The sequence below is a fragment of the Nomascus leucogenys genome, chromosome 3 (genome assembly GCF_006542625.1).
Source record: "Nomascus leucogenys isolate Asia chromosome 3, Asia_NLE_v1, whole genome shotgun sequence".
Taxonomy (NCBI): domain Eukaryota; kingdom Metazoa; phylum Chordata; class Mammalia; order Primates; family Hylobatidae; genus Nomascus; species Nomascus leucogenys.
This window is the reverse complement of record NC_044383.1, coordinates 23,268,074-23,294,798: the sequence shown is the minus strand read 5'-3', so window position 1 is coordinate 23,294,798 and position 26,725 is coordinate 23,268,074. Positions and strand designations below refer to the sequence as shown.

At 37.9% G+C, this 26,725-nt stretch overlaps 1 protein-coding gene across 3 annotated transcripts in view; it reads left to right on the top strand.

The window, feature by feature from the left end:
* The window catches only part of MXI1 (MAX interactor 1, dimerization protein), a 79,321-nt gene extending 56,352 nt beyond the window's left edge, over positions 1 to 22,969 (top strand). For all 3 annotated transcript variants that reach the window (XM_003255454.3, XM_030807267.1, XM_030807272.1), the window contains exons 4-6: positions 14,802 to 14,916; positions 15,540 to 15,711; positions 20,447 to 22,969. In XM_003255454.3, coding sequence (XP_003255502.1) covers positions 14,802 to 14,916; positions 15,540 to 15,711; positions 20,447 to 20,610 — 451 coding nt within the window. In that variant the 3' untranslated portion in view covers positions 20,611 to 22,969. The remainder of the gene's footprint in view (positions 1 to 14,801; positions 14,917 to 15,539; positions 15,712 to 20,446) is intronic.
* Positions 22,970 to 26,725: the final 3,756 nt, after the last annotated feature.

Sequence of the window (26,725 nt, the reverse complement as noted above, 5' to 3'; positions counted from 1 at the left end):
TTGCTGTGCTTAGAAGGAAATATATTAGTAATTGATTTTTTTTTTTTTTGAGATGGAGTCTCGCTCTGTCACCAGGCTGGAGTGCAATGGCATGATCTTGGCTCACTGCAACTTCCGCCTCCTGGGTTTAAATGATTCTCTTGCCTCAGCCTCCTGAGTTGCTGGAATTACAGGCACCCGCCACCATGCCCAGCTAATTTTTATATTTTTCATAGAGATGGGGTTTCACCATGTTGGCCAGGCTGGTCTCAAACTCCTGACCTCGTGATCCGCCTGCCTCGGCCTCCCAAAGTGCTGGGATGAGCCACCACGCCCGTCCTAGTAATTGATTTTTAAATATTCTTGAGATCATAAAGTTTTAAATTTCATCCAGATGAAGATTTCTTATGTAGATTAATTTACTCAGGCAAATTCCTGTTAACTTTATCGTATTATTTTCTAGATTTTAACTGGCTTTACAATTTGCCGTAATAAAATTCCATTCATTTAAAATGGTAGTCAACAATGTTTTAGTTTAGTATTAGTTGAATGGAATAGAAAAAATTGATTTTTAAACATTAGCTTGAGGCTAGTGCTGGTTAGTGCTTTATGTTAAAAATTTGTTTTTTTCAAATGGTGGTCCTTGATGGAGAAATGTTTTCTAGAAATGGTATACAGAACTGTATTCTACTTCTATTTAGGATTTTTTAGTTCAGATATGGAAAAGCTGGAGCTCAGACATATGTTTGAGTTTGGCACCTTCAATTTGCAACATGGACACATCTTTCTTGACAGGTGAAGGTTTTAGTAGAGCTCTGAGTACGGAGCAGTTAGATGCTAGTACAGGCCCAACATTGGTTAGGCATAAATAATAGTTAAGAATTGTTTATCTTTTAGCAACAGTTTTACTGTTTTCAATAAAGTACAATTTGGCTCCTCTCTCTGACACTCTTCCCTTCCTCACCCTTTGCACTTTCAGATGAGATAACAAGGAAATACGTTAAAACTTTAGATTTAGGGTTTGTTTCAAACTTCCTTGATGACTTGATCTTGAAAATTTAGGATTTGTTTTGAACTTCCTTTGATTATCAATCTAGGGTGACTTGCAAGTAATGGGTAATTATGCTAATGTCTCTTAACAGTCTTATATACCCCAAGATGATGTTTTCTGATTTGAAATTTTTGGTGGAAATGGGAGTTCATTTGAAGTGGTATAGTTCCTGACACTGACAGAGGACTTGTAAAGATAATTACAAATCAACTGACAAGCACTTATTAGACATTGACTGTGTGCTAGGTAATGGGAATAGGATAAAAGAAGTAGAAGTCCTGAGCCCTGCTCTGGAGGCTTATAGTCTAGGTAGAAGACAAAAGATATTCTAAGCTCCTATAAGCAGCATATAATTAAGTGCTAAGTTTTATGTGTTTGAGATGGGGGTTGAGGTAAACTCATAGCAGGGGGCTGAAGCTAATATGAACTGCTTAGACACAAGTGGTTATTCCTCTGCTTGGTTCTCTCTTGGAGTTTGCCATAATTGGTTTTTATCATGTTTTCAGTATGTTTAAAAGGGCTTTCAGGAGAAATACTACATCGGAGTCTCTTTTGCTCTTTTAATCATTATAGTTGTCACTTACTCTGGGGTGAAAGTGAACTTGCAGCTTTTCAGCATGGATAAGATAGATATAGGCCTGAGAGTACATTTGGAGAATGTGATACAACCTTCTTATTAATTTATGGTCGCCTTCCTGGTATGTCTCTGATGACAGCTAAAATACAGTGTCTTTTTTTTTTTTTTGAGATGGAGTCTTGCTCTGTTGCCCAGGCTGGAGTGCAGTGGCATGATCTTGGCTCACTGCAACTTCTGCCTCCCGGGTTCAAGCAATTCTCCTGCTTCAGCCTCCTGAGTAGCTGGGATTAAGGGCATGTGCCACCATGCTCAGCTAATTTTTTTGTATTTTTAGTAGAGATGGGGTTTCACCATGCTGGCCAGGCTGGTCTCGAACTCCTGACCTCGTGATCCGCCCACCTCGGCCTCCCAAAGTGCTGGGATTACACCGTGCCCGGCCTAATACAGTGTCATTTTTAATGGCTGTGTTTTCTATGAAGGAGTGGCTACAATCGTTCTCCCTCTTTTTGTGGTGGCAGTGTTGGTGAATGCCCAAATGTCTTGTGAAAACAACCAAAAGCCTCAACTGGGACAGATCAATCTATCATTACCTCTGAGTAAATGAGGATACCTGAACATCCAATTCCTTAGCCCTCCATAATTTCTTAGAGGTCATTCTGTTTTGGAGTACTACTGAAGATGTCAACTTTATTCTAGTAGGCCCTATATGATGAAGAGCCTACTAACTTTTAAGATCATGTATTTCACCTTGTACATTATATTTTATCTGAGTGCTTCTCATCCTTTAATAGAGAACCCCAAGCAAGATATTTGCGTGGGATATCTTGTGCCTTTTAAAACTTCCTGCCTGCGTTAGTGCATCAACCTGTGATTATTGATTTTTAAAAATTTTAACCTATAACCTATCTCTTATGAGCTTCCCTAAAAACTAAGGTTGATAGGGGGTTTTATGCCATTACAGAAAAATCTATGTTTCATAAAACGCTTTATTTTCTGATACTTTTATCCTGAAGTAACTAGAGTAAAGCTGACCCTTTAAAATCTAAAATCAAATGAGAAAGATACAGGCTTTCTAATGTTGAAGTGTAATGGCTAAATTAAGATAAGGGAGAAACTTGGAAATTAGGAAAAGGTACACTTAGATTTCTTCATCAAAAATTATAATGACTAAAATGAGGGTGTCTATTCCCTTTGAATCTTAAAAGAGGAATTCTCAAATTAAAAAAGACAGTCTTAATACAATATGTGGTAACTATATGGGGACTTACTACCCTAATAAAAAATAGAAATAAAATCAAACCAAGTTTAGATCAGTTCTTTGATAAAATATTGCTATTGGGCTTTAGTAAGGAGATGTTAGGGGTATGTTTATGTAATATATTGGTTACTGTCATGGAGGACAGCCATCATAGTTTTTTCTGAGCCATCTGTTGGTGTCATTGTCAAAAGTGAACTCTTTGGAATTTGGACCATTGATGCAACCAAATATGTCATTTTTCTTTAGAATTGTAATGTTTGTAGGCTTTTTCCATCTTGATTCACTTTATTCCAGCCTGATTCACAATTATTCCTTTACAGAACAGCTTGTATTGGACAAAGCTGTGAAAAAAATCACTCTTTTCTAAATAAGGTTCTTTTTTTGATTAGAAATCCCATCTTTGCAGTTAAAACATTTGTAAACATAACACAATTTAGATAGAGCTGATTAACTTTTCAAGACTGCTATTTTTATAATGGAAAGGAATTTTTCTTAAAGAAGCAATTTGGTGATAGGGGCCCTTAGAACTTCCTTGAAAACAATTGGAATTTACTGCTAGGATATATTGGGTCAGATGAATGAGGGAACATGGGTTTCCTGGTTTGCAATGTTCAAGAAATATTGATATTTTTAGAAGACAATACAGAATATATGTTGGGTCTTATTTTCCAAAATGTCAAAGTATCCTTCATGTGCCTTTTGTTCTGTGAGATAACAGTTGTTGGTGATCCTGAAAGATGTTTTAGAACTTTCATTCTGCGGTATCTGAAAGGAAATGTAGCCAAGATTGGAAAATTTAACCTCCATACTCTACTGGCTTCTTTAGTTGGAGTAGTGGTCAATATGTTCTTGCTGTTGGAATATACTTAGGCAGGAGAGCCACACAACCTGCCTGATGAGCAACTAAAATATTGACTGGCAATGGTAATAAAATAAAACATGTTCCCCTCCGCCTGTCTCTTCCTTCTTTTCTCAAATCCCTGGAACTGTATAGATTTTTCATGGCTGTTTTCCTGAGCTATTGATGAAATGAAAGTAATAACACTTTTGTAGCAGTCCTTAGAAAACTGTAATGGTATTGAGCTGAGGCTGGAATCATATAAAATAAATACTAGAGCTTTGATTCCTCTCTCATTTAATCTTTTCCTGGGCTTTTCTAGAGGAGAGTCAAACCAAGATTTAGACAAATATAAATAGAAGCAAGTTGCACAGTGTAATGTTGCAACCCAGATATAACTTGAACCCAGTCTTTCACTTGATAAAGAGGAGATAATTGTAATTGTTGTTAATCTATCAAACACCTTTCCCTTTTCAGAAGGGTTTTAAAAAATAAAGTAGTTCTTAAGGCATGTTCACTTTCTATCTGCCTAAAAGTGCTAATCTGTAAGTGCCCTACTATAACACTGAGAAAATTTCTGCCTTATCAGAGGAGAGCATGCCCAGGATTGGTGCCAGGTGTTGTGTTATGCTAGGCTGCCTCCAAAAGTTACTCTCAAAAACTGCTCTTCAGTTGGGCCCTTTGTGGTCAGGAAAAAAAAAAAAAAAGTGATACAGTACAATGAAAGAGAGGTCAAAACAGTTAAGTAATTTAGAAATAAAAAGACATACCAAAACATTGATTCTCTGTTATTATCAGGGACTATGGCATATTTTAAATTCTATGAATTTTATTTTTCCAGAGGTTGCAAATGGCCTGTAAATGCCTCAGTTATTAACAACAACAACACATACACATACACATTGGCCGACAATTCCTCTTTTTTACCCTTTTTCTACCACAAATTTTATCTCCTCCTCACCAAAAAACAAACTGCATTTTGATTTTGGGAAAATTGTTCTAAAATGGGACTTTAAAAATAATTCCTGGCTGGCCTGACTGGATTGGCAGATGTCCAGCAATGCCAAACCATTTGCCATCTGCCAGTAGTAAGCATGGTTACCACTTTTAATCGTTTAGCTCTCTATTTCAGGTTACTCATATTCAGTACAAATTATGAATATTCGCCTTCCAGGGATGAATTAATTCTTGGGCCAGATTGTTCCTGTTCCATTTAATAAAATGTCTTTCCTCCTACATGAATATATCCCCTTAAAATGAGCCATTATACAACTCACATCTTATTAGTAGGGCCACTTTTAAAGGTGCTTTGCTATTTTCATTTTATGCTTCTAGATGAACAGCAATATTACAAAGCATTCTTTAAATGTGCCGTTTTGTGTTATGTGAGATCACCATTTTAATTCGAGATCAGTAACAGTATTTCGTCATTTCCCTCTTCCATCCTGGACAATAATTTGATATAATAAAGCAATTATACTGGGCTCTGGGTGGGAATAGAGCTGTGAGAGTTAGACTTAAACTTTTGTAGAAGAGTAGACTTAATTCTTGGATTTCGTATATAAAATTAGGTCAGTGTCTTATAGAACATTATCACTGTCTCAGATCTCACTTGCCAGCACGTAGGAAGTTTGTTTTGGTTTCAAAATGTACTTTACCCCATGGTGGCTGGCAGGGTACAATACTATTGACATCACTGTGTTTCAAATAGAAAGTTAACAAGTAGCTACTGTTGTGATTGCAGATTGCCTTCCCAGTCCCTGTGAGAGAATGCTTTTTCTTTTGGACAGCAACACTTCTCAGCCCCTTGGTACCATTAAATCAGCCAATGGGGGCTGCCAGAATAGAGATGAACACCAACAAAAGGCCAAAGAGTAGAAAAACTGTTAATAAGGCAAAAATCTTTAATCAGTTTCCAATTGATGTGAAAGATAATTAAAAAAATATTCTCTCCCATCGATGGCTAAGTTTTGACAGTAGTCCAGGTTCAGAGCCTGATCTCTCTAGAGAGGAGTATCCCTTCCCTCTACCCAGACCCCTGGAAAGTTGCCAAAGGAAAATAAGCTATTTTGTATTTAGAACAAATTGCCACTGTTTTCTCCAGTGATGTAGCCCTATTTCCCAGACTTTGAAACTTGGAATACAGAAAGTTATTGTGTGACCAAAGAAGAAATATGGTGAATGAATGATCAAGTTTTTCTTTTTAACTAAATCCTTATAAACAGATAAGAGAGGGGAAGTATGCATAGAAACTAAATTTAGCACAGAATGGATGTCAAGTGAGCAATTTCTGTTAAATCACTTTGGAGATTGAGTTCCTTGTGGGAGTTCCAGTGAAGAACAAATGCCTCTGGAACAAGATTTAATTATTTTTTTTTTCAAATGAGGCTGTCAAAAATGAAGTCTTCCTTAGTCATGAATGCAGGATAATTTAAAAAAATAGTTGTTTATATGTTCTGCACTATAGTCTTCAACTTAGCAAGCAGTCCATGGATCTTGTAAGCCTGTGCATACACTAGTTTCTCATTTATCACATGGGATTAAGAACTGTTGATTTAATTTTTTTCTTCTTTGCATTGTGGAATATTGCTTTTTAGACTTTCCCTTCTCATACCTTGGTTTTCTTAGCTGTTTCTTTTGTTTTCCTAGTCCTAGGCCCCTATCACTGTAAATACTTTGATAAAGTCATTCTGTTGTAAAAGCTGCAGTTCTTAAACCCTTCGCTTCACTATTAAAAAAGGTGTTGGCCGGTTGTGGTGGCTCATGCCTGTAATCCTAGCACTTTGGGAGGCCGAGGCGGGCGGATTGCCTGAGCTCAGGAGTCTGAAACCACCCTAGGCAATATGGTGAAACCCCGTCTCTAGTAAAATAAAAAAAAAAATTAGCTGGGCTTGGCGGCACGTGCCTGTAATCCCAGCTACTCAGGAGGCTGAGGCGGGAGAATTGCTTGAGCCTGGGAGGCGGAGGTTGCAGTGAGCCGAGATCGAGCCACTGCACTCTAGCTTGGGCAACAGAGTGAAACTACATCTCAAAAAAAAAAAAAAAAAAAAAAAGTGTTGACTCTCATCAAGAGTTAGGTTGGAGACTGTTGGTTACTCTACATGTAGACATCTTTGGTGGCATGCACCTTATTAACATTTGCTGGTGACTTCAGCTGCACCAGAAAAAAAAAAGGTTAAGAGTTCTGGCATTCATAAGTAGATGTCTCACAAATGCTGGCCTGGCATCTGATTATACTGTTTGGAGGTCCTAGTATTGATTGTTACCTCAACTTTGGTGAGTTAGAGAGTCCCAGAAACATCCACTAGAAGTATTACATCTCTCCTCCCCACTGTGTGCCAGTCATTCTGTTTATTTGAAAAACAGAAATGACTAAAAGTATGGATTCAGTCTCAATTGAAATACAGTGTGATTAGTATGAAATCAAGTATTATCTGAGGAAGGAGTACAGCAAGGATGATCTTGTGGAAGAAATTGTTTGGCCATGGCCTGAAAATGAGTTAGATGGCCACTGGGTGGACATTTGGAGAGAATGGCATTCCAGGTAGAGATATTGGCAAGTATAAAAGCACATTTGGTTATGGAAGAGGTTTGCAAGGGTATGAGTTATGGGAATTGAGGCTGGAAAGGTGGTAGGCAGAAGACTAAATTATAGTCTTCAAACAGGTAAAGATTATACTACTGACAGCTTGAAAAATCGTTATAGCATTTAGCTCAGTGGTATAATAAGGCACTATTGTTTACTGATGATAATTGTTATTGACTGAGTGGCACTTCATGTTCTTCATATTTCTGAATTGTAAAGACTAAATAACATTTCAGCCTATGTGGTATCTTTGTAGTTTGAGAAAGAATATGTGACTATTTTGTCATCATTAATTTACATCTCCCTTTCCTCTCTCTTCCATATCTTCTCTCCCTTCTCCCCTGTCCCTTCTTTTTCCCTCTCCAAACCTTTGAGAGACCTAATCCCAGCCATGAGTCAAAAATGATGTTCCAAAGTCCATAGCGATGTGTAGGGATTTGCTCTAGCAGTTTGAACATAGATTCCTGGAGGTCCTGGGATGTAGTACAGGTTGAGCATCCCAAGTCCAGAAATCTGAAATGCTCCAAAATCTGAAACATTTTGAGTATCAGCATGACTCTCAACAGAAATGCTCATTGGAACATATCAGATTTAGGATTTTTGGATTTGGGATGCTCAGCTGAGTATAATGCAAATACTCCAAAATCTGAAATAATGAGAAATCCAAAACACTTCTGGTCCTAAGCATTTCACATAAGGAATACTCAACCTGTCTGAAATAATATGAAATTTGAAGTCTTCTTTTAAAAACACATTTTGCATTATCTGTGTTTGTTTTTATATAGAATGTTTTTCTTCCAAATTTTTGAAAAAATTACGACTTCTGGAAAGGATAGTATAACCCTGTGGCTTCAAATATCCTCTGGCTCAGTGTTGAATACCTCTAGAGGTATATATAGCCTATGCTAAGAACTATTTATATTTTATTGAAACAAAGTGGTTTTAAAAAGTCTCCCAAGAATAAGTAACATGCATCTCAACCATTTTAATTCTTATCTGTATACAGATAAGCCCTTTCATGCTGAGGCTGACAGTGTGACAGAATAATTTATATTATTATATATGTAATTTGTAGAATTTGTAACTTTATTATACCACGTGTAATATTTCTATTTGATTATTTTATAAGATACCAATTAAGAAGACTATTTAAGTGAAAGCTGCTTCTTTTTGAAAAGTGAGAAGAGAGTCCCAGCTATTTTCCTAAGTTTTTATTTCTGTCATCATTGAGTCCCATGACTACCACAGTCAGATCTGACACTAGGGACCTGCCACTTGCCATGTTACTACCTGGGAGTTAATAGTCTGTTTATTTTCTGTGAAGTAGATAATATATGAGTTGTAGGTGAAACATACGATTATCAAATGCCATTTTGTAGAAATAGCTTGTTTAGCTTTTTTTTTTTTGTGAGATGGAGTCTCACTCTGTCACCCTGGCTCGAGTGCAGTGATGCGATCTTGGTTCACTGCAACCTCCGCCTCCCAGGTTCAAGTGACTCTCCTGCTTCAGCCTCCCAAGTAGCTGGGACTATAGGCGCGTGCCACCACGCCCGGCTAATTTTTTGTGTTTTTAGTAGAGACGGGGTTTCACCGTGTTAGCCAGGATGGTCTCAATCTCCTGACCTCATGATCCGCCCGCCTCAACCTCCCAAAGTGCTGAGATTACAGGCATGAGCCACCGCGCCTGGCCTTTGTTTAGCTTTCTTATTTCATGAACCGAATAAGCTGAACAGCAGAATATGATCATACATGTTTTAGTAAATAAAACTCATGAACCGCAATATGCTTTTGATATATCAGGATCCATTTTTAATGTCATTTTTCATTAGGAAAACAGGCAGGCAGGATTTTTTGGGGGGTAAATTTGGGTTTTCAGAAGATTCTCAACACATTAAGTTTTAGAGACACTTTGGTATATAGAATGTGTAGGAAAAGTAGCTAGCTGCTGTCACGTGCAGGAGTGTGTGTCGGGAGTTGAGAAACCTGGCCACAAGCCACTGCAGCTTTGAAGAATGTGGCTCATGGGAGGACTCATTGTTCATTATGTAACATTCAGCAGAGAGGAAAATATAAGCACTGTCTCCATCACTTGACTTGCTTTCCATTTTGATTTAGTTACCTGGTAAAGTCTAGGTATCCTATAGTGGAAGAATGAAAGACAAGCAGGTTCCAGTGAAGGACCATGCCTCCAAAGGCATCAGCCAGTGGATTGTTTATGGGGCCAGGCGGGGGTTAGATTTATTATTGTTGGACAGGGGCATTAGAGTTTTGAAAGACTACTTGAAAAACATCATCAAATGATACTCGGAGTTTGTTTCTGAAAGGGTATTCTTTCCTCTCTCTTCCCACAACAGTGTGCGCTTCCTATTATAGTTGATATACCTGTGCTTTAAAATAGCACAGCTACTAGTAGAGGCCATTTTATACCAAAATCATTTCCCTTCATGTTCTGTGGTACATCAGTTTGGCAGTAGAGGTTACAGAGTTTGAAATCAAAAGGAGCATTGGTTCCTTCAGGGAAAAATGATTCCAATCTACCAAAATAAAAGCCAAACAGACTCTAATTGTTCTTTATCCCACAAGGGGCTTGCCCTTTTTGAAGGTGTGGTTAATTTTGATAGGACTCTTCTCTCTAACAAGGTTAGTGGCTGGGAATTACCTTTTCCCCTGGGCAAAACCCACTTTAAAATCTCATTTTAAAACAGAACTCAAAGTGTCTTTAAAAATAAAAGTACTTTGGGAACTCTTCATTCTCTAACCCCGTCCCTCTCAGCAAGGGAACTCCAGTTTTCTCACAGGGCACTTCCTGCCTGCTGCAGTACCTAATTCTAACTTTGTTTTACTATAACTCATGCTAAAATAGGAGAGGTTTCAGCTCTACAGTTTTTATTAGCTGTTCATGTGTTTTTTAAAAAGTATGTGTTAAATAAAAGTAAAGTAAATGTCCACCAAGGAGCTAAATTTTTAAAAATCAGTTTCCATTAAGTCTAGTTCTATAAATGTTTCAGTACCAGGTTTTTTCTACTTGCCGTTTGTCTAGTGTTCATCATCATATTCAGAACAGCAGCCTTAACTTTCCCCAACCTTCTTTCCCTTCTTTTACTAGAGGTGCAGGACCATGCTTTTCATGAATCGTTATTCTCTATGTCAGCTCTTCTCTCCCTTGGAGACTTGAAAAACATCATCATATGATACTTGCAGTTTTTTTCCTCAGTGAATAAGGATTTTTTTTTTTTTTTGGTGGAGTCTCGCTCTGTCACCCGGGCTGGAGTGCAATGGCGCGATCTCAGCTCACTGCAACCTCTGCCTCCCGGGTTCAAGCGATTCTCCTGCCTCACCCTCCCGAGTAGCTGGGATTAAAGGCAAGGACCACCATGCCTGGCTAAGTTTTGTATTTTTAGTAGAGACAGGGTTTCACCATGTTGGCCAGACTGGTCTGGAACTCCTGACCTCAGAAGATCCGCCCACCTCGGCCTCCCAAAGTGCTGGGATTACAGGCATGAGCTACCGCACCCAGCCTGTGAATAAGGATTTTCAAATCAAACCAAGCTTTTTTCTTCTATTGCTTGTCCTTTTTCCTTCCCCCGAAGTCTTACAGCACCCATGATTTGGCAACCTCATACAGGAGGCTCTTGAGCTACCAGTCACATGAGAATGAAGGCAAGAAAAGAAGGGACCAGATGGCATCAAAAGATATGCCTTTCTAGGTCACTGGTGGTTAAGCTTGCAATCTGGTTACCAACAGGGAGACTTACGGGGGAAAGGGTGGAGAGCAGCATCATTGAAAAGGAAGAATAATTTTGCCATACAATTGCTGTTCTAAGAATTTGCAGGAGAGAAAAAAAACTTACACATTGAGGAGAATGGATTTTTTTGATTTAACTCTTTGCAGTTTACAGTTACAGGACATCCATTGCTCTTGGAAGGGTACATTTACCTAAGTGGCATCTAAGGACATGTACCTGTGTGCATTATTTGGATGGGACTCTCCCTCTTGGTCAGCTGCTGTTCTTTAACTGCCATTAACCATTTGTTATTCTACTCTCCAAATGCCTGTTTCATTTAAATACAAAAACTTAAGGAAATGACATTTATCTTCCACAGGTACACCTCTCTCCACAAGAGCAGAGGAAATAATTCACTGTTCATCTTTCATATTAATATCGATTTTGGAGGACTGTATTTAAAAAATATGAAGAATGGCATCACTGGCCTTTGCGAGATAGCTCAGGGTATATTTTCTTGGTGTAAGCTGTATCTCAGATCAGATGAATAATTATTTGACAATAAGTGTTCAGTAGTGGCTAATAAAAAATATCTTTTAGAGCATTCTGCCTTCCCTGTTCATTTAGGCATTTTTCAAAGTTTGGTCTGGGTACCTCCTGATTTGTCAGTGCATTGCAGATCCTCAGACAGCTGAAACTAGCTGATTATTTCCTTATAGAATTCCAGCTCAGTTGTTTTCCCTTGAAGGAGAGAAAATAAGGCATTTAAAATTTTATGTTTAAACTTGGTCCCAGTCTATAAATTTAGGTCCTTTACTTTTTAAATTACCTAGAAAATCCTCGCTTTTTCATACACAAATTCTATATTATTCAAGTCCAAAGTCAAATTTTGAACCTCTTTTACAGGTCTACCTCCTCCAGTTACAATCTCTCCATTTATTCAGATTCTTTCGATTTTATGTTTAAACTTGGTCCCAATCCGTAAATTTAGGTCCTTTACTTTTAAAATTACCTAGCAAATCCTCACTTTTTCATATACAAATTCAATATTCTTCAAGTCCAAAGTCAGATTTCAACCTCTTTTACAAGTCTACCTCCTCTGATTACAATCTCTCCATTTATTCAGATTCTGTTGTCCTTGATATCTGTATGACTCATTCAGTATGGACCAAATGAAACAAAACAGTATGTTTCTGTAGTCTTGAGTGTAAATTCTTAAAGTTAACATTTTTTTTTTTTTTTTTTTTTTTTTTACTTTTCCTTCTCAAGCAAGTGTCTGGAACAGTGCTGAGTATGTAAAATCCATGTAATACATGGAATGATTAAAGAGAGAAAAAATTTTAATATGTTAGTTACTTTCATTCTAGGTTTTAGCAAGTATCACAAAACGGAAAATAGACCCACCTTTCTTTTCCTTGATGTGAAAGTTTACGGAATCATTTTGATTTTCCTTTCTTTCTTTTTTCTTTTTTTTTTTTTCTTCCTGAGGCAGAGTTTCACTCTGTGGCCCAGGTAGAATGCAGTGGTGCCATCTCGGCTCACTGCAACCTCCACCTGCTGGGTTCAAACTATTGTTGTGCCTCAGCCTCCCGAGTAGCTGGGATTACAGGCATGCACCACCATGCGCAGCTAACTTTTATATTTTTAGTAGAGATGAGGTTTTGCTGTGTTGGCCAGGCTGGTCTCGAACTCTTGGCTTCAAACAGTCTGCCCACCTTGGCCTCCCAAAGTGCTGGGATTATAGGCATGCGCCACCATGCCCAGCCCATTTTAAGTTTCTTAAAAACTAAAAAAGATAATTCTTACATATACTGAAGTTTTGGAGTTAATTTGAACAAAATTGACAAGGTATTATTGCGGTAATGTGCTTGTTAACTTTACTAGTTGCTTTGTTGAGTTTTTTAGAAGACTTAATTTAAAGCAGGAATGTCTATTAGTGTAGCTGCCAGTCTTTGTTTCCACGCTCCAGTCATATTATATGAGTGCAGTTGTTATCATATGCCATAATAATCTTAATGAAGAGTTTAAAGGCACTTTCTACTCTGGTGTTTTGTTGTTGTTGCTGTTTGTTTGCTTTTTTTTGGTCTGCTGAGCAAGAGCACTGTGGTCACATGAGAATCCTCACCTAAGAAATTTTCCAGTTAAAAATGAAAATTTTGTTAAAGGTTCTATGCATTTGGGTAGTATAGCAGGGGACGAAAGTGACTTTGAAGTTGTTAAATATCATTAAGGAGAATCCATTGATATACCTTTAATTTAGGGATTCCTTTATCCACACCAGTTACGTCAGGTTTCAGCCTGGACCCAATTATTAGACTTGAGGTACTGAACTCAATAAAGAAATTTGAAATGGAAATACTGTCAGACCTTTAACTATAGTTAGGTTAGTAGGTGCTAAAAGAATCTTAATTCATCAGCCAAACCTCTGACTTCACTACCCTTAATCATCCTTGCTTGTCATGACATAATTGGCTGCTTACTGCCTTCTCCTACCTCTCTTTTCAAATTACTAGCCTTTGAGAATTTCACTTGAAATTATTTCGTGTCTATTAAGACAGAGAAAGCGCATAGTTTGGTGTGTGAATTAGCAAAACCATTTTAGTCTTCTTTCAGAAGAGAATGGAGGGTGTGTGTTTTGTTCTTGACGCAGTTAAGACAGTTACCAAAAGTTCAATTATAGGTCTTTAAGGACTAGGGGTAAACTGTGAACATATATGTGGATTTTCTTTTCAGATATGCTGTTAACTGCTGAATTACCTTACCCCTTATGAAACACAGGACCAAAGATGTGGACCAGTATTGTTTTAGGATGAAGTTAAATACTCAGAACTCTCTCATCACCATGATCATAGTTCTTTTAGGGCACAGGGAAGGTAAATCTATGAGGTTCTCTGCTAGCATTTCTAGGAGAAATTTCCCTCGACTTTCCCCCAGGAAGGGTAGATTAGAAAATGCAAAGACTTTCAGTAAGTGATTTTTGTCACCTGTTGTCCTTGTGGATTGGAGGCAGGTAGTGAGAGAGACAGAGGAAGAGAGAAAAAGAAATAAAAATTAAGCTAATGAGCTGGCACATTTAGATAGGAAGCAGGGGATTATTTTATGGGTTATTTCTGTGGCTAGAATTGACCACAGGGCATATATTTTGTCTAACCCTACCCTAGCTGTTCACAGAATTTTGCTGTTTCTGTTGTATTGGAGTATAAGAAATCAAAATTATAAGTGAAAAGCGGTTGAATATCAGAAATTTCGTATGGTTCAAACTAATATATAACAACACGTAACACACTGTAGGATGGCTACAGTTGTAGAGAGGTAGGGTGTGTGTGTGTGTGGGCCACACACACGTGCCAAGTGAGTAAAAGGTGGGAGGGGGGAAATAGAAACTTGTGAGCATTTTATACTCCATTGGGGTACCACAGCTGAAAACCTCTCCTCTCGCCTGTGGTTTTAGTTATTCAAGATCAAAAACAATTGTCCTGGTATGTTTTCACACTTCCATATTAATACAGTTGAGACAGTTTATGGGGTGAGTTAAAAAATAAACCATCTTGACAGAGATTACCATTGGGGATAATAATCTAAAGTGAGTGTTGTCTAAAGAGTACAACAGAAATAGCAGAGACTGAAATGCAGCCACCCCTACATTCTTTGACAGCGGAGAATTAGGGGTGTAATATCTATCCTATAGGCTGAATAAATGCAAATTATTGTTTATCTTAAAATAGGTTTTATGATATTTCTAGTGAAATATCCAGACTGTGCTGATTTGACTTTTTGTCTTTCTTAGACGAGCTCATCTGCGCCTTTGTTTAGAACGCTTGAAAGTTCTGATTCCACTAGGACCAGACTGCACCAGGCACACAACACTTGGTTTGCTCAACAAAGCCAAAGCACACATCAAGGTGAGAATTTTTACTTTCAGATTTGTACAATTCACTCGGTTCTGGTTTAATTATTGGCACTGATTCCTATTCATATACATCAGCTAGTTCACCATGCCCTCCTTAAGAACTGACCTCAAGAGAAGTCTTTCTAAAAACTTATCAGCTAATCTGATGGGAACAACATAACCTGATTAAACTAAATTGTTTTGACAGCGTGGCCATTTGAAGAGCTGAGAACACTAGGAAAATAACAATTACCCTCTTCATACTCAGAAGGAAGGCAGTTGTGCCCTCTGGTGGAGATGACTTCATTTGGCTGTGTCCTTCAGTATTTTTCCATCAAATACCACATTAGAGGAAGTTTCTCCGTGGAGATTACTTTACAGACTTTTAGAAGTCCATCTTGTTCAAGTAACATAGCATTCATTACATACACACAAAAGTAAAGACAAAACTATTTTTTATTTTTAAAAATATGTATTTATATGCATTCTCATTTTGGAGGCTTTAAAAATATATTTATATATTTTATACACACTCACACATGTATATTCATTCATGTTTTCTCTGCTAAAGAAGGAATCAGTTTTATTGTTTGTATTGGACTATACACAAATGTAAAAATCATTTCATCATTTCAGAAACTTGAAGAAGCTGAAAGAAAAAGCCAGCACCAGCTCGAGAATTTGGAACGAGAACAGAGATTTTTAAAGTGGCGACTGGAACAGCTGCAGGGTCCTCAGGAGATGGAACGAATACGAATGGACAGCATTGGATCAACTATTTCTTCAGATCGTTCTGATTCAGAGCGAGGTAGGCAGCTTGCCTCTTCTCTAATGAAATACTAAACATCTCTGTATCTGGATTTAGGGAGGGTAAGTTGGGAGGCACCGTATTTGCTTTCTAGCCAGCAGTGTAACATTGTAGGTTTTATGCAATCGTAATATTGTCTAGCAGTGCCAGTGTGGACTATAAAACTTTTTTTTCTTGAAAAAAAAAATATATATTTATATTATAAATTATATAATGTCCCTCAATTTAGGTTTGTCTGATGTTTTCAAATGATTAGATTGAGGGTATACAGTTGGGTTAAGAAATATCACAGAAATGATGTTGTGCCCGGTGGCTCACGCTTGTAATCCCAGCACTTTGGTAGGCCGAGGCGGGCGGATCACAAGGTCAGGAGATCGAGGCCATCCTGGCTAACATGGTAAAATCCCATCTCTACTAAAAATACAAAAACTTAGACGGGCGTGGTGGTGGGCACCTGTAGTCCTAGCTATTCGGGAGGCTGAGGCAGGAGAATGGCGTGAACCCGGGAGGTGGAGCTTGCAGTGAGCCAAGATCATGCCACTGCACTCCAGCCTGGGCAACAGAGTGAGGTTCCATCTCAAAAAAAAAAAAAAAAAAAAAGAAAGAAATGATGTTGTGCCCTTTTCAATCCATTGTGTCAGGAAGATACATGATGTCGAAGTTTTTATTACTGGTGATGTGAATTTTTATATGTAGATTTTAAAGTACAACACCCTTTATTTCTCTTTCCATCTATCCTAGAATATTTGTCTTTGACACAGTTAAAGAACAGAAGTCAACCAAAAAAGGATGGTTTGAATTTTACTGATCATTCTTCCCAAAGCTTCCACCACATCAGGCTTCATATCACATTAAAAGATCCCAGAGGTGAACACTGGTGATTTGAAGTCTTACATTTGGAGAAAATTGCTCATGAGCTCTTTAGGATTCTAAAACATGAGACAAGTGACAGAGTTTTTTTGTTTGTTTGTTTTTAGGACTCTGATTTTGTTTTTTGTTTTTGCCTTTGCCTTTTTTAAGTGGAAATTTTCAAACATACTTAGAATAGAATAATGAACTCCTGTATACCCACCATTCAGTTTGAATAGCTGTCAACTTGTTTCATCTGTTCTTCACTACCCTCACCCTCAATATTTTTTCTGGAATGCTTTAACTCAAATCCCACATAACATCATTTTGCCCCTAAATACTTTAGTATGTATCTTGAATAAATAGGATTTTTAAAAAAGTAATTATAATGCTATTATAATACCCCACAAAATTAATAAAATCAGATAATCTTATTTAATATCATCTAATACCCAGTCTGTGATACATTTTCTCCAGTTGTCTCAAAAATGGCATTTTACCATTGGTATGTTTAAATCAGGATCCAAAGGCCACATTGCATTTGTTTGATGTGTCTTTTAAGATATTAATCTATAATAATTTTTTTCTTCCTCCTACACCATTTTGGTAGAAACAAAAACTGGTTTCTACATAACATCTCAAAAAGACTTCTTTGGCAGAGAAAACATGAAGGAATATATAGGTATAGATCTTTGTGTGTATATGTATATATGTACGTATTTTTTTAAACATCAAGAAACTGAGTCATTTTTCTTACAGAATTTCCCACATCCTAGATTTGGCTGGTTGAATCCTCATGGTGTCATTTAACATGTTATGTCCTTTATATTGACTGTAAACTGGTTGGTAGATGCAGAATACTTCATAGGTGGTGCTTTGTACTTCCTGTTATGTCAGTGTTCTGTCTAGTTGTTGTCGCACTTTTAATATTAATCAGTAGGTTCAGGTAAGGTCATTTTAATACATTTATATAAATGTATCAGCCTTTAACTCAACAGTTTTAGCAATTATTGCCCTTATTTCACGGGGTGTCATAAAATAGTGATTTTCTAATTGTGTCATTCCTCTTGTATTTATTAACTGTTTTTATCCTATAAACATTTTCTCATCAACTTTTCGGTTATCCTGAAATAAAGTTCATACAGGGAAGGTGGGATAAATGCTTGGTCTTGTTTTTTGCTTTATCAGTTTCCCAAACAGAGTTGGTACCATAGCAGCTTCCAGAAGTAACAAGTTTTGGTTTTAGTTTTTTGATTATATCATGAACTCACGTTTTGCTGTACTGAATGTGTTCCAATCCATTGCAGTCATCCTTTTAAATTCTTTTGAATGCCCATACTGTCCCAGATTTGGTGAGTAGGAGCCTTTCAAATAGTTTTTTCATCCTTTTTAACACAACCCTAGGAGTTCTTGTTTTTCTGTTTTCTTATTTTTCTATGTAAAAGTTTATTTTTGTGTGGCATTTTTTCAAGAAAAGTCTACCAGAGGCAGTAGCAAGAACCTGAAGGACATGCTACATTTATCAGTAACAGTGAAATATAGCAGAAATAACCCTGAATTAGGTATAGCAGAAATAACCCAGACCTTGGTGTCCCAGTCTTTCCTCTATTGCTAACTAGTGGAAACCTCTTCTTAGGTCTTTAGGTTTTAGCTGTCCTTCCTGTTACTTCCTCCTTGTACCCACCCCAACTACATCCAGATTTCAGAGAGGAGGGTGTATTTTCATCACTATAGTTCTCATTTTTTTTTAGTGTTCCCAGTGTACCTTACTTTAGTGGTACCTTACCAAGTACCATCCTTATCCTGAGCTGGCAACCTCGTTTTTGTAGTGTTATAGGGGCTTTTAGTTAACATCTGTGGTACACTTGGCTAAAGCAGTTTCTCATTTTACTTTGTTTTTTTTGGGTTTAAAAAAAATTTTTTTTTAAACCTATTTTTAAATTTTATTAAAATAGAGATGGGCCTTGTTGCCCAAGTGGTCTCAAACTCCTGGGTTCAAGCAATCCCCCTGCCTTGGCGTCCCAAAGTGCTGGGATTACAGGTGTGAGCCACTGTGTTGGCCATCATTTTACTTTGTTTTGGCTGAGTTCAGCATGCTCTTTTGGATAGTGTGTCTTGTTATTATCTTCTAGTTGTAGGTTGGATGAGTGTTCAGTGGTGCTGGGAAACAATGGCTTCTGAAGCAATACGGATATAGAGCCAATATATGAATTCATAGATTATTTGGACAGCTGCCTACATTTTAAAAACATCTCTAGAATCTCTAAAACTTTTGAAGCAACAAGCCTTTTCGAAAAGTATATTCCTGGAAATAGCTTCACCCTGTCCTTTTGGCCTCACAAGAGTCCTTTTTTTTTTTTTTTTTTTTTTTTTTGAGAGTGTCTTGCTCTGTCACCTAGGCTGGAGTGCAGTGGTGCGATCTTGGCTCGCTGCAGCCTCTGCCTCCTGAGTTCAAGTGTTTCTGCTGCATCAGCCTCCCAAGTAACTGCGACTATAGGCGCGCGCCACCATGCCTAGCTAATTTTTGTATTTTTAGTAGACACGGGGTTTCACCATATTGGTCAGGCTGGTCTTGAACTCCTGACCTCGTGATCCACCTGCCTTAGCCTCCCAAAGTAATGGCCGCACCCGGCTTAATCCACTTTTTTAAAGCAGTTGTGATTAGTGTGAACCCTTAAAAAGTCAGTGCCAAATGTGAAACATCAGGCTTTGAATTCGTTTTAAGGTAACTGAAAAATCCTGGGTTTCACTCTAGCTCTGACGGGAGAAAACAACTTTTAAACTCCTTTTTGTTTTTAACATATGTATTGCTTTATGGATATTATTGATGATTGAATATCTAGTATTTAAGATTTTCTTTTATTTTTAAGAGACAGGGTCTCACTCTGTCACACAGGCTGAAGTGCAGTGGTGAGACCTTGGCACACTGCAGCCTCAACCTCCTGGGCTCAAGAGTGATCCTCCCAACCTTGGCCTCCCGAGTAGCTGGGACTACTGGATCACCCACTATACCCAGCTAATTTTTGTGGGGTTTTTTTTTTGGGGTAGAAATGGAGTTTCACTTTGTTACCCAGGCTTGTCTCAAACTCCTGCGCTCAAGTGATCTTCCTGCCTTAGCCTCCCAAAGTGCTGGGATTATGGACATGAGCCACTGCGTCCAGCAACATTATCTATTGATAGCTGAGTCAAATATGTATTTGTGTTTTTTTTTAATGTTTGGCTTTTAAGTCTGTATACTACCACCAAAATGGATCTCACTATCATCTGAAGACTTTTAAGTCTCAGGCCCTTATTTCAAGCCATATTTGATGCAAGAAAATTAAATCTAAGACATATACCTCAAACTCTACTTTATAATGACTTGTTTGACTGACTAGTTGAAGATCTTTATGATGAATCCTAGAAGTCTGTTGAACTATCTGTAGAATGGCACCACCAAAGGCCTGGATGGGTAAATTTTCTAGTTTGCCTATATTAAATTTATGCTCCTGCCCACCCTTTAAGGTGACCCTGATTAATAAACAGAACTGAGAATTAGTTTGTGGTTTAATGCAAAACAGATGTTTTTAAACCACTTGGGGGTTGGGACCTTTTAATATTAAGTACTAATTCCCAAATACGCCAAGTGCTTTAGGGAGGTCCAGACAGACTGGCGTCAAAGGATTTAGGAAATTTGCTGCCTAAATTAAGACCACCACTGTATATCAGACATTCCCCTTGGCAAAAAATATTCCTGTCTCTTCACCTTGTTCCTCTGTTCTCCAGAGATCACTGATAATAAGCTTGTTGTATAACATTTCTTATACCTCTTTTCCTCATGCTGTTAGTTTTTGAAGGTGCACTATACTCGATAATTAATGTTCTTTTTTTTTTTTTCCTTTGGCAGAGGAGATTGAAGTGGATGTTGAAAGCACAGAGTTCTCCCATGGAGAAGTGGACAATATAAGTACCACCAGCATCAGTGACATTGATGACCACAGCAGCCTGCCGAGTATTGGGAGTGACGAGGGTTACTCCAGTGCCAGTGTCAAACTTTCATTCACTTCATAGAACCCAGCATGACATAACAGTGCAGGGCAAAATATTCACTGGGCCAATTCAATACAAACAATCTCTTAAATTGGGTTCATGATGCAGTCTCCTCTTTAAAACTAAACAAAACAAAACTATACTTGAACAAAAGGGTCAGAGGACCTGTATTTAAGCAAATACTTAGCAAAAAGTGGGGCGGAGCCTCCCAAGGAGAACAAATATTCAGAATATTCATATTGGAAAAATCACAATTTTTAATGGCAGCAGAAAACTTGTGTAAAATTTTCTTGATTTGAGTTGATTGAAAAGAGGACATTGGAGATGCCATCCTCTTTCTCTTTTCTAGTTTGCTCATACTACATTGAGTAGACACATTTAAGGATGGGGTTATGAACCCTTCCTGAGCTTTATGGTCCTAAAAGCAAAATAAAAACTATTCAAATGAAAAGACAAGAAAATCAGGTATTAATCTTGGACAGCTAATGAGCTATTAAAACTCAGCCTGGGACAGTTTATCATGAAGCCTGTGGATGATCAATCCTTTATTATTATTATTATTTTTTTAAAAAGCTCATTTCATGCTCTGCAAAAGGAGAGACTCCCATGAAGCCTTTTGAAAGGGATCATCATGCAGCTCAGCTTTCTGTTGGATTCCATGCTAAGCAAGCTAACCTTATCCTGCATTGTTAGCACTAGGGCACCCAACTGCCAGCTCTCCATCCTGATGCCCTTAGGCCACATGGGAGCAGTCCATGCATGACAGCCTCTATCCTACAAGGCCTATGAGTATGGATTGGGGGGCCAGAAGGAAAAAGCTCCACGTGCCTCTGCGTCTGCGTGGGTCAGAAGAGTTGTGCACGCAGATTAGCAGGCCAAGGTCTGAGCCACAGCAGCATTTTTATTTCAGATTTTGATAACTGTTTATATGTGTTGAAAACCAAAATGACATCTTTTTAAAGCTTATCCATAAAAAAAACATAGATGTCTTTTATAGTGGAAAAACACATGGGGAAAAAAATCATCTATTTTGATGCAGCATTTGATAATGATAAAACACCTCACACCTCACTCTTTATAGTGCACAAAATGAATGAGGTCTGGGCTAGGTAGAAGAAGGGTCAATGCTATTTTTGTTCTTAGAATCATTACCTTTTACCAGCTTTTAACCATCTGATATCTATAGTAGACACACTATCATAGTTAACATAGTTAAGTTCAGCACTTGTCTCATTTTAATGTAAAGATTTGCTTCCATTTTCCTACAGGCAGTCTCTCTCTTCCTCACAGTCCCACTGTGCAGGTGCTATTGTTACTCTTACGAATATTTTCAGTAATGTTATTTTCTTCTAAGTGAAATTTCTAGCCTGCACTTTGATGTCATGTGTTCCCTTTGTCTTTCAAACTCCAAGGTTCCCCTGTGGCCCTCTCCCTTACCCTGGGAAGGCCTCTTGGAGACCTTACCCCTGGCTGTTTGGACTTTGTATACTTTAAATAATTTAACTACCCTTAATTACTTAAAAAAAAAAAAAAAAGCTTTATGATTTTCATAACTTATTGCTGATTTTAATGGATTGTTAATTTCAGTCCTGTAGTTTTATTTTATGTTTAGATAGGGCTGGGCAAGGAAAAAGAAAATAAAGACAACCATATTTAGCAGTGCAGTTGAGTTGTGTGTTAATGTTAGACTATCCCTTTGTGAGTGACACTTTAACAGCATTCACTGCTTCTATATATAGTGTACCATCTTGGTCATACATTACGCCTCAACATATACTTGTTCTTGTGCTCTTCCTTTGCCTCCAGAAGTTTTTCCTTGATTGTGCTATGTTTCAGTTGGAAGAAATACTTTGAAATAGACGTGAGTGAAAAACTGCATGCCTTTAGAAGCCCAGTATCAGAACTTGCTACGTTTCAGGTGCTAGGGACTTAATGAAAAACATGACAAAACAATTCATTTTTGTGGCCCAGGTAAATTATTTCTGGTTTCATTTATAATTACTACTGGCTGAGTCAAGATGTTGTCTCTATGTTTGCTTACTCTTGATCAAGTGTGAGACAGTTTGAAGACTGTGCTACCATGGAAAGTGAATGAAGCCAGTGACTAAGCTTCTGTTTTGTTATTCTCACGGCCTTCGCTTGCATTATTTGGGCCGTCATTCAGATGAACTTGAGGTGCCGCCATTTTGTTGTATATGTATAGGATTATGGGCTGGAAAGCATTTGTTATAAACCTATAGTGCACATTTTAACTGCCCCCTAAATTACCCTTCCCTGGGTTTGTTTTCCTTGGGGTGGTGTAGATTGTATGATGAGTAAGAAGTATTTTTTAAAAGACAAATCAATTTTGAAGACACAAAAGTTAATTGGAAGAAATAAAAACTGTGAACGAAGAATACCTTTTTGTACCATCCTTCTTTATGAAGGCGAAAACATGAATGGGTATCCACACCTTAAGAGGTAACTATTTCCTAAATGTCTGTTGATACCAAATCAGTATCAATGCCAAATGAAATGGCAGTTTGAATTATAATTACCATTCCTGTTCTGCAATTTAAATAGGAGCCTGACTGGTAACTCCATATAACCTAACTGCATGTGGTTTAATGTGCCACATTAATAATAATCTTAACTGCCTCAGGTAGGACACAAAGCCATTCTCATGATCTGTTCTCTAAATAACTTTTGGGAGCATCCCTTTAGCTACACTATTATTCAAAGTGCAAACAAGTCTGGAAGTTCCACTAACCTTATTTAGGGTACCCTATTTATAAAACACCTGAGTGACATTAAAAGGTACAGGTAGGCCAGGCGCAATGGCTCACATCTGTAATCCCAGCACTTTGGAAGGCAGAGGTGGGCAGATACTTGAGGTCAGGGGTTTGAAACCACCCTGGCCAACATGATGAAATTCCATTATCCACTAAAAAAAAAAAAAAAAAAAAAAAATACGAGAAATTAACTGGGCATGGTGGCATGCACCTGTAGTCCCAGCTACTCAGGAGGTTGAGGCAGGAGAATCTTGAACCTGGGAGGTGGAGGCTGCAGTGAGCTGAGATTGAGCCACTGCACTCCAGCCTGGGCAACAGAGCAAGACTCTGTCTCAAAAAGGTACAGGTAAAACCTACTTGTAGCGCATTGTAACTAAAGGATTCTGAAGTCACTGCAACTCAAGTTTCTGGTTAGAATAGATATGAGAACTCCTATAGAAATGCCTTTCTAATCTCCCCGACAATGACTGCTTTTAGTGTTATGAAGGAATTTTAAGAGGCAGTGAGGATTATTGAGGCAAAGTTCCTGACCAAAATCAGGTTCCCAACAGTTAACCCAGAACAGTAAAATGTGGGAAAAGCAAGTGTTTTAATTACACTTTAGGCCGGGCGCGGTGGCTCACGCTTGTAATCCCAACACTTTGGGAGGCCGAGGCGGGCGGATCACGAGGTCAGGAGATCGAGACCACGGTGAAACCCCGTCTCTACTAGAAATACAAAAACAAAATTAGCCGGGCGTGGTGGCAGGCGCCTGTAGTCCCAGCTAGTCGGAGAGGCTGAGGCAGGAGAATGGCGTGAACCCGGGAGGCGGAGCTTGCAGTAAGCCGAGATTGCGCCACTGCACTCCAGCCTGGGCGACAGAGCGAGACTCCGTCTCAAAAAAAAAAAAAAAAAAAAAAAAAAAATTACACTTTAATCCCAGTTCCAACATTGCTGACCCTAGTTACTTAATTTCTTCATGGAGCCCTTTTCCTCCTGAAAAGCTATTATAAGTACTACCTCTATCTTGAAGGGTTGTAAGGATTTAAGCAGATATATATAAACTACCACCCCACTCCCCGACTGCCATCTAGGAAGATGTAGTACTAAGGAAATTAAAAGGGGTGTGTTTCTCTAGTCTCTCTGATGAACGCAACCTTCTAATGCATCCTTAATCCTGAATTTTAGTCACTTTGACTCCAGATCTTACAGAAAAAGACTGTTTCTAAATATTGGTTCACTTAAACAAAATTCCATGGCAGGTAATACTTTAATAAAGAAGTCATTTTTTATTTCCTATAGAATTTCTGTCATCCAGGCTGTATAGTGCAGTGGTGTGACCTCGGCTCACTGCAACCTCCACCTTTTGGTTTCAAGCAATTCTCCTGCCTCAGCCTCCTGAGTAGCTGGGACTATGGCATGTGCCACCACACCTGGCTAATTTTTGTATTTTTTAGTAGAGAGGGCATTTCACCATGTTGGCCAGGCTGGTCTCGAACTCCTGGCCTTATGTGATCTGCCCACCTTGGCCTCCCAAAGTGCTGAGATTACAGGTGTGAGCCACCGCACCCAGCCTCCTATAGAATTTCTTAAATAAAGGCTTTATAAGATTAATGTAGCATCAGTTTTAGTGATTATCTGGTCTTTCTAAAAAAAAGAAAAAGGACTAATCTCAAGTTGAACATATTATACACTGATAATTACGTGCCCTAGGTTAGTATTTAGTGCTGACTGTGCCAAGAAAAGAGAATCAGCAGCTATCTCCTTTCCTATGTATCAGATCTAATAGGAAACTGGTTTTCTTGTGGAATATGTCAGATTGTTTTAAATAGGCAGCATAGTTCAAAATAAATGTACTGGCTGAAAACTTCACTTCCTGTTCTGTTTTACCTTTCTATACAGTCATACATTAGAGAAAATGGCTTTAAATGAAGTTCTTTTAAGATACTGCCAACTAACTTACTGTAGTTTTGGCATTTCTTCCATATCCTCAAGCTCATAGCTCTTTGCCTTGGGGAATGCTTTAAAAATCTTCATTGGTAGGGTAATAATTGAGATATGTATTTCAGATGCTCATACCAGGGCACAGAATAGCACTGTAAAAATATAACAAAACCTATAAAAGTACCTCTAAAATCACAAGAAGAGTATACATTTAAGATCAGTCGTTTCTAAGTTAGTAGCTTCATCACACTTAGAAAGAAAGCTAGGTCAACTAAACCTGAGGGTGATTTTGGAGGGAAAAACTCCAGGCAAAAGAATTAAAGGGATACTTACTCCTTCCTGCTACTTCTGAGCAATGAACATTTGGACAGTTACCATCTATTAAAGTGATTACTAGCCTAGCTTCAGATCTCAGGCTTCAACTCTAGTTTCCCAGGATATGGAGTCAAGTGTTTCCTCCAAGCCTGAATTCTTTGTTTCTCTGGTCAGAAATTCACTGCATCTTGCTAAAGTAAGTACAGGGCTTGAAAGGGGAAAAAACAAAAGCACATCAGTTTTACCAAGAAAGGGAAATCCTGAGCCAGCAAAATAACAACGATAACTTTCAGCCCCAAGTTGAGAAAGTAGCTCTTCAAACAAAATGCCAACCTTCTCTCCTAATAATTATCACCATGGCTCTTTCAGCTGTATTCTTAAAAAAGACTAAGTGGAGAAACAAATTACAGTTTAAATAATTCCAGTGACTATACTGGTTTTAAATGAACTGGTAAGGTGTGTGGTGGAACTAAGTTTCCAGTTTTTATTGCCTGGGAACTGAAAGATTAATTAAATATCCAAAACTTCGTATTTTTAGCTAGTTCAGCTGTCGACTACCACAAACCCCTATTATTCTCAGTTCTGCTTTACCCCGATCAAGGCCACAAAAGAACAACCTTTATATACATACATAATCTAACACCATTTTGTTTTATTTTACTTACTTTTGGCTAGGCCAAAACAAATTATTAAAATGTTCCATCTATAAAATTGATTTCTGAACCTCTTAAGATGTTTCTTAAGAACATAACTATACACATATATAGGCCTTTTAAAAGATGATCAGATAAAGGGTGCCAATTACTTGGGTTTTTCTGTTTGTTTAAAATACAGTATTACCTGTTATTTTGCCTGCTATGCTCCTCCTCTCCACTGCAGTAAAAATTCAGTTTAACTTGCAACTCAAAAATCCTAGATACAAAGAATGTTTACACTTACTGTTGAATTTGTAAATTGCCATTTATACTAATTGATTGCTTCGTAGTACCATACTTAATTCAGCTGATATTTATTGAATCAAGATTTTAACAAATACAAAACCTCATTGGTTTTAATAGATTTTCTTCCTTTATATTTCAATTACTACCCAAGTTAAAGCAAAAAGCTAAATCAAAGCTTTAAATATT